Here is an 11,623-nt window from a genome sequence, read left to right as displayed (position 1 = left end):
TTATTGTAATTACAATAATGTTCATGGATGGGGGTAAGAGGAACAGGGGAAAAGAAGAAATTGGTAAAGAGACACGAAATTCAACTACATTGTATAAAAAACAAAAATAAAGTGTGGATTATGAAAAAAAGGAAAATATGGCATATTGATACAATGGAATACTACTGTACAATAAAGAAGAATGAAGTACTGCCATTTGCAGCAGCACGGACGAACACAGAGAAAATTATGTTAAGTGAAATACGCCAGACATAGAAAGAGAAATACTGCATGCCCTCACTTACTTGTGGGACCTAATAAAACTAAATAAATAAATAATTTTTAAACAAGAAAGAAATACAACAATCACAATAATAAGTCAAACTTTTAATGAAGAAAATAGAACTGACGTTACCTGAGTTGGGGAAGGGGGAGGGTAATGGGGGAAAGGGAGGAATTGGTAAAGGGCCGTGAAAATCAACTACATTGTGTAATGAAGAATACTCTACTTATACTGATTTGATCATCACATATCGCACATATGTATTGATAGTCAATGCTGTACCCCACAGATATGGTCCAATAATAAATAAATAAATTCGAAAAAGATAATTTTTCAGATCATTGGAAATGTTAAACTTTCCCTGGGTCTATTTTCAACCCCAGCCAGTCATCTCTTGGGTGAGGGAGCATATTCTATCTCTAGCACACAACACACTAAAGAAAACTGCGCAGATACTGCGGAACTCGCTATCGTTCTACTCTGGTGGCACACAGGACTGAAAAGATCACAGAATAAAATCTAACTGAAAAATTATAGATGGTTTTATGTCTTTTTAAATGCACACTTATACCAAGAATTACACCTGCAGTCTCTGTCCCAAGCATCCACCCACCTGCCCACAGCCGGCAGGGAGTGGCTGAGGAATGGGACAGCCAGAGAACTGATCTTTTCTGAGTTTGCATCCAGAATGCGGGTCACAGGGGAACAATGATCTATAGTCATCCAATACTATTTTTTGTGTGTGTGTGACCGGTAAGGGGATCGTAACCCTTGGCTTGGTGTCGCCTGCACCGTGCTCAGCCAGTGAGCACACCGGCCATCCCTATATAGGATCCAAACCCGTGGCCTCGGTGCTACCAGTGCCGCACTCTCCCGAGTGAGCCACAGGGTCGGCCCCATCCAATACTATTAATAGATAAAATTTATTGAACATTTCCCTGTTGTCAGGCACTAAATACACTATGAGGTAGATGCTAAGATCCCCAATATACACATGAGGAAAGTGTGATGTGTCAACACAGAGAGATCCATAACTTGCCATTTCCCACAGCTGCTAGGCGTTGGCACAGGGCTCAGGTGCACGTGGTCTGATTGCCCCCAGGCTTGTCTGATCCCAACGGAATGCTGGCCCAGAGAACGCAGAGCCACACTTTCTGCTTACTTTCACTCTACCATTCTCTCAAGAGAGGGTGGAATGACAGGCACGGGCGGACAGCCGCTGCACAATGAGCAAGGAGACCCAGCCAGGCCCAGTCTCATGTGCCTGAGAGGGCAGTGAGGGGACAGAAAATGTTAGCCAGTAAACAGCAAAACTGGATCTGACAGCTGCAGCCCAGGAGACATTCCTTTGATGATAATGATAATGTTTACCCCTTCCCAGGAGAGGAATCTCAGTTCCCTGAGAAGAAAAGGGAAAGGGAAGGAGACGGGGGAAAGTTTCTTAACCTGGCTGTGCTGATGTTAAACTAGCCACGAGGCCTAACAGGATTTAAGCAAGAAGTGAAACTCCTGCCATAGCCACCGTCTTCCCTTAACTCCAGAGATTTTGGATCCAGTTTGCTTTTAATGAGTCATGTTTTAATAGCTGGAATGAGACTCCTACTGATACTGTGGAACCTATGAAAGGAAGGGAAACTTCTCCAGTGCAGCATTATTTATTTTCCTCTTAAAAAGTAACAGATTTGACCCTGTCAGGTGTTTGTGCTGCCAGGTTCAGCTAAAAGTCCTCACTGTTAACAGCCACAGAAATGTCCCTGCAGCCTTTTAGGGAAGTCATTCTGTGTTGAATCTCAGGCAAGTTCCCTGAAACATTTTAATTGCTTAAAATTCCCAGAAGAAACAATTAATGAAGCGTCTGTGAACTATGTCATGGATACTAACAACACAGCACTCGCTCATGCTACTGACACAGAACAGCAGCGCTGGAACAGGGCCCAGGCTTCAGGACACGTGAACGCCTCTGATGTGACATCACAGCCAGGTGGGAGGAGCGCTGGGGCTCATCAGGGAAATGCCTGTGAACCAAGTCGTAAACAAGGGCTCCAGTTCCCTGCAACCTGGACCCGCAGGCACCAGGCTGTCCCAGACAGGCCCTGTGCTCTGAGTGTTGCATTGTCTGCACCATATCAAGAATACATCCATGCGCTGACTGAGACATAACTGTTGGTCTGGAACAGGGCTCTGATTTCTGACACTAATAGCTTTCAGCAAGATGGAGAATTTTAAATTTGATGGGACAGAGCGCCTGAGTGTCGACTACGTGAGGGGAATTCTTCAACCCACACCTACTTGCGACAACTGGGATCAGATCTGGAACTTCCAAGCCAAACCTGATGACCTGCTTATTTCTACCTATCCTAAAGCAGGTGGGTGGAAGGGCTGGGGTGCAGGTGCGGGACAGGAAGGTAAGTGGACAGGGCACAGGAATAATGGAAGGAAGACAGTGGACTGGGTTTGAGTGGAAAACTGCTTCCTGGGCAGAGCGATATGGTTAAGACAAGTTACTTACGGAAACTGAAACTACACAAGCAATATTAAAGTGACCCACACGTTTTAAGAATTTAATCGTTCCAACGATGTACATGTATTTTTTGCTTCTCCAGGAGAGAGCAGAACAGCCAGGAGTGAAAGGGTACACTTGGTTATCACATTTGTTCTCAATCCAGGCACTGATCCTAGGTCTCGTAAAAGGCTGCTTTGGATGTGGGAGCTAGAAAGGGGATTCTGAGAATGGTTTGGGAAGGAAATAGGGGAGCTTTGGTGCTGCGATGCTGATTTCACTTCAGCAGCCTCAGAAGCCCTCCCAACTCAGGGTCCAGGAACTGGTTTTCTGATTTTCAGCATCCTTCACGGTAAGTTGTGAACCTACCCCCTTATTTCAATACTCAGTTTAACTAAGTTGTCTGTAGAAGTAAGACTGACTTGAGACCGGCCACTATATCATAAAAGGTTTGGGATGAGCCGGGGCAAATTGTCCTCTACAGGTAGTTCTGCATCTCTACCCATCTACTAAAATCACAGTATTCGACCCACACTGAAGGTGCACACACATTTGCTCCTTGCAAAATCAAGTGCATACACACACACACACACCACACACACACACACACACCACACACCACACACACACACACACACCACACACACACACACATACACACACACACACACCACACACCACACACACACACACACACACACCACACACCACACACACACACACACACCACACACCACACACACACACACACACCACACACCACACACACACACACACACCACACACCACACACACACACACACACCACACACCACACACACACACACACACCACACACCACACACACACACACACACCACACACCACACACACACACACACACCACACACCACACACACACACACACACCACACACCACACACACACACACACACCACACACCACACACACACACACACACCACACACCACACACACACACACACACCACACACCACACACACACACACACACACACACACACACACCCCAAAAATCTCACCTGAGCATTTTCTGAGATTGTGTTCCTCTTATGTCTTAATCTCTCAGGATCCTAAAAGAGGACTCTGTGGGCAGACGGAGGCCTTCTTAGTCCATCGGTTTCACATTGGTCCAGATTTCCCAATCTTCATCATCAGGAGGCTGTTCAGGATTCAGTTTTTCTAAATATAAATGTCTATAAGTAGCCACTGGCAAGGATCATATCTCACTGTCTTAATTTCATCCACAACTCGATTTGATTGAATTTAATAATCATTTTTTTCCACCTGCCAAATGTGAGCATTAGGATTTTGTTCACTTAGATATTTCCATGGTATTAATGGTGTTTAAGCTATTCATAAAGCACACTAAAAATAAAATACTTGCCATCTAAAGTAACATCTAATCATCACTAAAATCTTAAACATTAATGAAGGCTGTTTTGATTAGAGGGAGGAAAAAACGTGCATAGATGACAACAATAGTCCACCCTAAGTTTCTAAAAGGATAACAAACACTCTGTGAATGAGCCAAGAAAAAAAACACACCGTAGAATCACTGACCTCTAGAGAATGGGTTAAGAAGTCATTCCATGCATCCTGGAATCTCTGGTGACACTAGGACCTGCCCTCACATGAGCCATGGCTGTAAATTCATAGTAAACACAGAAAGTTAGCACAAAAGGCGCTTGCTTTGAGGAGACAGCTAAAGACATTTTGGTCCTTTGTCCTGTGATGAAAGTTGGTGTCAGGAGACATAGAAGACCATCTCATCTAGGACATAAAATGTAATTTTTAATTGTTTTCTACCCTATTGCCTTATCGTAGACCTTCCAAAGCACTGAACTAAGAGAATGAGAAAGAGTCTATAATGAGAGTTGCTCCAGAAAATATAAGAAAGATCCACCAGATCGGGATTCGAAAAGCCATCCTAAAATAACCTGACATCCTCCCAACCTGTATTTCATCAGAACATCTGGCATAACAGATCTTCCTTAAAGGGTGAAGATTCAGCTGGTAGCACTGTAGCAATCAGGATCAGTGCAGGACACAGACAGATGAAGCTGGGGACAGGCCCTTCTTCCTGTGGCCATGGTGGCAGTGGTGATGCAGCTTCTTGGGTTGGGCACTAGGCTGAGGAATATGGAATTGCCACTGCAAAATTTGTATCTGTTGGAGCTTCCATCAGTGGCCATGGCCTTTGGAAGATTGTCCTCTACCTCCATCTGCCTTCTAAATCTCAGGCCAGTGTCTCTCACTGGCAGAATCTAAACAGCATTCAGAATCTTTCAGCCCTTGACATAAACAGACAACAGAGAATAGAGTAAAAATGGATACGATGTGCTAATGGTCAATACCAAACCCTGGCACTAATCATTTATTTATTCATTCATTCAGCCAATGTATGCTAAGTGTCTCCTGTGTGACAGCCCCATGCCATGTGTGTGAGAGAGTGAATGCTTGAAACCATGTAGTCATTACTCCACAGGACATCACAATCTGCCAAGAAAGACTTTCATTCTGCCCTTCTTACGGGTAATACAGCTGACTCAATAGGATAACAATCCAAATTAATGGTTGTGACAGAAAAAATAAACTGTGTATTTATCCATGTAATGTCTACTCCAAATTGGAGTATTTGTACAAAAATTCATATTATAAGATAAGATATAAATAAGAAATGATGTATTCTGAATTCCATTATTAACCTAGTTTGAAATTTACAGAGATGTTGTAACAAGTATTTGATCAGATTTTGAGGAATGCAGTTTGCTAAATGCCTGTGCCTCTTCATGTCATGTGTGGAATAAGGAACAACATGGACTCAGGAGATAGTGGACTTAATACAAAATGAAGGTGATGTTGAGAAAAGTAAACGAGCACCTACCCACGAACGATTTCCTTTCATTGAATGGATAATCCCATCCATAGGATCTGGTGAGTATGAATGTCCACACTTGACTACACTCCTAAATCTATACATTTGGAATTTTTACTATCAAATCGAAACCCTCAAAATTCTAGGCATTCAAACAATTACTGATGGGTTTTGTGGTTTTGTCATTTTTTAACTGTCTGGCCATGTCTATACTAAAGACATTTTCTGATGGAGCTGCTGTTCATATAAAAGCAGGTTAAATTTTGATTCTTTAATTAGAAATTAACTTTACTTCACAAGGATAAGCCCAAATAAGATAATCATAATAAAAGGGTTTAAGTTTTTTGGGTTCTGAATTATGTGGTTGGTTGTTATGGTTAGGAATCGTTCTAGCCAAAAAGCCTGTTCATGGGCCAGATGCATTCTCTCAGATCAGATCTACAGACAGTTCCTGTGCTCTTGCAGCAGCCTTGAATGGTTGATAAAGAAGGCAGAAAGGTTTTGAAGCAAATAGACAAAAATAGTAGAAAATGACCACAAACCCACTTTGCAGGGTTGGAACAAGCTAATGCCATGCCCCCACCACGGACCCTGAAGACGCATCTTCCCATCCACCTGCTGCCGCCGTCCTTCCTAGAGAAGAATTGTAAGGTAAAAAGCCAAAGGAAGTCAGTGTTGTGCTCCTTAGGATGACCTTTGAGAATCTTCAATCCATTTCCTCTTAAAACACTTCACCTGTTAAAGAAAAAGAAAAAAACACCGTCCACACTTCACAACAATCAATATGCAAATTGATATGAATCTTTTCATCTCCCACAAAAGCCAGGATCCCAAGAGTGCAGCATCAGAAAAGCTCATCTGTCTGGAGTGTATCCTCCCAGGCATGACTTGTCTGGACAATAACTGTGCATGGGTCTAACCCTGCTTTTGCTTGTTCCTTCCTTGCACCATTCCCAGATGATCTACATAGCAAGAAATCCCAAGGACAATATGGTGTCCTATTACCATTTCCAAAGAATGAATAAAGCACTTCCTGCTCCAGGACCATGGGAAGAGTATTTTGAGACTTTTCTTGCTGGAAAAGGTGAGAAAATTCAGCCTTGTATCCTTTTCTGGAAATCCTCAAACACCCTGAAAGGAAAGAATCCTTTCCTTAGACCAGCAGTGGCTCTGCCTTCTTTAATGTGACTCTCTCCCTCTCTTCAGCAATTCTCCTGTCAGTGGAATATTTGTTGGCTGGACCTGCGTAACTCACTGTCCTGTTTTTATGTCATCTTCCAGTGTGCTGGGGCTCTTGGCATGACCATGTGAAAGGATGGTGGGAAGCCAAAGACCAACACCGCATTCTCTACCTCTTCTACGAGGACATGAAGAAGGTGAGGGCAGTCCCATTAATGTGTTCCCACTGGACCATAAAACATTTAAGTCCCAAGGGGACTCAGATTGAAGCAGAGAACAGTATATTGCTGCATTTCGTTGGCTGCATCTCTCCATACGTCAAAGTGCACATGAGAGATCACGAGTTTATGGGCCACATAGTTCCACCTGCAGCTTCCTGATGCTCTGGGGTATGATGCACACTTCCCTTATGGACAGATACTTGCAAAATATGAATGATGGCTTTTCCCCCCCATACATATATATTTTAAAATCTGACTTAGAAGGGAAAATATTTTCTAACACATTTTTTTAAATGAGCACTTTGGAACATCATAATTTCAAGAAACAGTCTAAGAAATGATACTGTAATGGGAAATACTGATGATTTAGAGTCAAACTTCCTGAATTCAAGTTCTGGCTTTACTATGCACTGTCAATTATTCTTGGTAAAGACACTGAATATCTTGGAGACTTAGTTTTCTTAAGTGAAAAAAAGGAGATAATAATATTTACCCATGTGAGGTCTGAGGATGAGATGAGCTGATGTTCACAGAAGATTGTTGTAAATGACAGTCTATTGGCTACTTTCTGTGATTTCACTAAATACAGAGATTTATGAAGAATTATATTCTGTGTTCTAGAATTTATAATTGAAAGTCTTGATACTCAGCAGGTGATTCACAGACTACCTTCATGGCCTCTCCAAGATCACTGCAGTCCTGCTAGGCCAGAATCTGCAGTTTTACAAGATTCCCAGGGGATTTGAGTGCCAAGCACAGTTTAGATGCACTTCTGTAAGGTTCGGTCACTGCTGGGCCTTATCCAGTTATTTCTACATAGTACCAGAAAAACACAGATTTGTTTTCATATGGTTTTTAAAAATGGATAAGTTATTACATTTCTAGGATTCTCAGGACCATGATCAAAGAACCATCAGAACAATCTATGAGATTATCAGTATTAAAGTCCCTCCTTCTTTGTGTTTACCCCAGTTTGAAAGTATTGAAAGACCTCAAAGGGCACCAAAAAATAAATCACAGGAAAGCGTAAAAATGGAGCCCCTCATTGCCCATGTCCTGAGTGAATATGTTGCAGGTACATGCACTGTCTCAATTCAGAGAATTGTCTAATATGAGGATTCCAGATATAGATACTCAATTAAAAAGTGTTATGGTGGGAGTCATGCATTATAAGGAAAGCGTTTGTCCTTCATGACAGGTGTGACAGGCCCAGGAAGTCACAGAAGAAAGGCTGCTATTAAACGAAGAGCGGGAAGACTCCATGCAGATGTTTTTTGCCTACCACGTGTGTCACAGCAGTGTCAGAGGGAGGATGTGTCCCTGAAAATGGGACCATTTTATGTGGGTAGATCCCACTGTATTATGAATGCCAGGAAGAAACTTTATCAGAACAAGTCGTGTAACTTCAAAGTCCCGAAAGCCTTTGAAAATAGTTCTGTGATCCCATTCTGGAATGTCCCCTGACTGTAGCTCACACAAAGCTCGCAGTTCCCAGCACACTTTCTGATTCCTAGTCTGTATGAGGCCAATTAAATTAAGTGCTTTTGACATTCAAGTTTTTAAATCAGAAGCTCACCGTAGCCACAGTGGTCAGGTAAACCCTTCCACTTTCCCTACCCACCCAGAGATAGGGGGTCCCCACAGCCGCAGTAGTTCCACAGGGCTGTATATCCCTCTGAAAAGCAATCACTGGCTACACCGGAACTAGGTCCTCTCAGAGACACCTAAGCACCTGACTATGCCAGGCACCAGCATGACTAGCCATGGGTGCCTCTTGGGCCTTGCAAAATACCTTTCCCCTTCCTCATACCACCACTTACTGCCACCACTGCAATGATCTGAGGACATTTCTATCAATGTCAGAAACAGCATACAGCCTCCTTTGGGTCAGGACTTAAATCTTCTGTCCCTACGCTTCTGGAATGACTTTGTTCTTGTCGCCAGTCTGTGGAATCTCCCTGTTAGACATTTAGCTGACTGAGACCCCCTCCCATACCCAATTAGAGCAAGACTTTTTGAAATAACCCTTGACACATTCCCTAGTGAAACATTCACCAGGCCCTGTGTGTTATTGTCTGGTGAATGTTTCACTAACCCTACCCAGTTCTTGCTTACATGTTAAGAGGGGAAAATCCTTAGTAACTCCAATTAATAAAAAGAGAACGATGTGAGTCACAATGTTGAAATGAGTCATTTCTGGAAAATTTGGCATTTGTAAGGGAAATTTTTTAAAAATTTAACTCATAACATGTTACTGGTTACTGTCATTAATCCATCTTAATATTCTTTTAAAATTAACTCTTTTATATCCAACCTTCACTTTCCTTTTGACTCTTATCATAGAACCCAAAACATGAAATTCGGAAGCTGGCAGACTTTATTGGGAAGAGCCTAGACGACAGAGTTCTGGATAAAATCATCCATCACACTTCTTTCGACGTTATGAAGCAGAATCCGATGGCAAACTACTCGTCGATTCCTACTGAAATGATGAATCATTCCATTTCTCCATTTATAAGAAAAGGTTTTTATATTTTCTTTTGGTCATAATCTTAAAAGAATTGCCCGATATTTCAGAGTATTGGGGGAGTTTTCTTTTGTATGGCTAGAAAAAATAACATGTTCAACAAATGATTGTGGGAGAATGATTTGAGAGCCCACTGATGAAATGAAAACAGTGGGAGAGTGTGGCTCAGTGTCTGAACCCAACCGCTTGTCCCCCCATCCTCAGAGTCTGGCTGAGAATACACATGAGAATATACAGAAGTCAGTCAGGTGGGGCAAAAGATCCATTTTATAGAAGGCTCTCATGCTATCAGTTAGACGCATTCATTCCAAACACTTATTGAGGGGCTTCTGTTTGCAGCCGTGAACAAAAGAAAATATCTTTCCCATGTGGAAAATATGCTCTAGTGATCAGCTAAATGAGCAGGAGTACACAGGGTGATGGGTGCGGGTAAGAAAAATGAAACCTGCAGAGGTAACAGGGACTGCAACTGGAGAAGCGGGAAGATCTCTTTGCCTCCCCCGAAGTGTGCCCTGGGACCTCCCGAGGCAGAATGTCATTGGTGAGCCTATGGCGCACAGGCTGCAGACAGGAGCACCACCATGCCCGCTGAGCACGAGGGACGAGAGAAGGACACGAGAGCCCCTCGGGCCTGCGTCTGCCACGCTGGTCTCGTTCCCCGCTGATGAGGCTGCCGGGGCAGCAGGCTCTCCCCGTCCCACGGGTCAGGCAGGGAATTCTCCCCTGCAGGAGCAGAAAGTGACAGGGTGGCAGAGACACAGGAGCCCCTCCCGCCGCTGCTGACTCTCTCCGTGTGGCTGTGTTTCAGGGATAGTGGGAGACTGGAAGAATCACTTCACCGTGGCTCAGAATGAGAGGTTTGATGAAGACTACAAGAAGCAGATGGCGGACACCAGTCTAACGTTCCACTTCCAGCTGTAGTAGGAAAGAGAAAGAACTACGTGCTCTTCAGGGTATTTATTACCCAGCACACTGGGGAAGAATCAGTAAAAGTTTGGTACTCACACCAAATGATAACCGATTCAGGTTCTCGGGCGAGTTTCTGTTGCTTCTGTTCACTCTACTTAAAATGCCAGTGGAGGAGCAGCAGAGGTGGGGGGCAAGGTGCAGAGAGGGGCGCTGCCGGGGGGGAGGGAGGCTCGATAAGCAGCTCCTGATCCAGGTGTCACTGCTGATGACCGTCATATTCAAGTTGACTGCAGATCACGTGCTTGGTATATTTAAAAAGCCTCACCCCTCACATGAGAATTCAGATTAAGTTTTGGTTCAAGCTGATTATTAAATGCATTACTAAAATGTGTAAATAGTGACTATTTCTTCCAGCAGTTCCTTAGTACCCAACTAACCATCAGGTGACAGGGTTCCCTCTTGGAACCTTCTGGCTCACAGCCTGTGTATTTAACTGGACTCACACTCCCACCCCCAGCTACGATCTAATCCTGGAGTCATCTCTTGACTGACCTCTCCCAAGCCTCTGCAATCATATTTAATGTCTCAGCAATATCTGTCAGCTTCACTCTGTGTAGTCTCTTCATTTCATCTAAAAATCATTGTTTTCCTTCCATTTCTATAGCCACCGCCTGGTTCAGAAACCTCTTATCTCTTGCCTAGACTAGTGTAACAGCTTCCTAACTCATGTCTCGGTTCATCACACATCCGGCAAGGTTATTTTTCTGAAAGAAGACAATGATTATGTTGCTCTTTAGCCCAAAATTTTTCAATGACTCTGAATTTTCACTGCCTGGAAGATAAAGCCCAAGATTTTAGCCATGAATTCAAAGGCAGCTTTAACCATGTGACTCCAACCTTCCTTTCCAGCTTGATTTCATCTTCCAATCTGCCTTCATCTTTCAGCACATTAGCTTACTCACTGGGCCCTGGTGATATCTTGCAGGTCACTACTCTCCTAGTTTTATTTATACCATGCCTCCAACCTACAAAGTCCCTTATTTTCTTTTTATCTGTGCAAAATGTATAACATCCTTTAACAACCACCTGATTCCTCCTACAAATACAGCAATCAGATGAGCCTACCTG

At 43.3% G+C, this 11,623-nt stretch overlaps 1 protein-coding gene across 1 annotated transcript; it reads left to right on the top strand.

Moving 5' to 3' along the window:
• Positions 1-2,294: 2,294 nt before the first annotated feature.
• LOC103605580 (sulfotransferase 1C4) lies at positions 2,295-10,890 on the top strand. The gene is made up of 7 exons (XM_008590199.1): positions 2,295-2,628; positions 5,593-5,718; positions 6,213-6,310; positions 6,617-6,743; positions 6,941-7,035; positions 9,403-9,583; positions 10,395-10,890. Exons 1-7 carry the CDS (start codon positions 2,475-2,477, stop codon positions 10,505-10,507), a joined length of 894 nt encoding a protein of 297 aa, XP_008588421.1. The 5' UTR covers positions 2,295-2,474; the 3' UTR covers positions 10,508-10,890.
• The last annotated feature ends 733 nt before the right edge of the window (positions 10,891-11,623 follow it).

The sequence above is a fragment of the Galeopterus variegatus genome, unplaced genomic scaffold (genome assembly GCF_000696425.1).
Source record: "Galeopterus variegatus unplaced genomic scaffold, G_variegatus-3.0.2 Scaffold5920, whole genome shotgun sequence".
Classification (NCBI taxonomy): domain Eukaryota; kingdom Metazoa; phylum Chordata; class Mammalia; order Dermoptera; family Cynocephalidae; genus Galeopterus; species Galeopterus variegatus.
The sequence above is the reverse complement of the archived record's forward strand: the minus strand, read 5'-3'. Positions and strand labels throughout refer to the sequence as shown.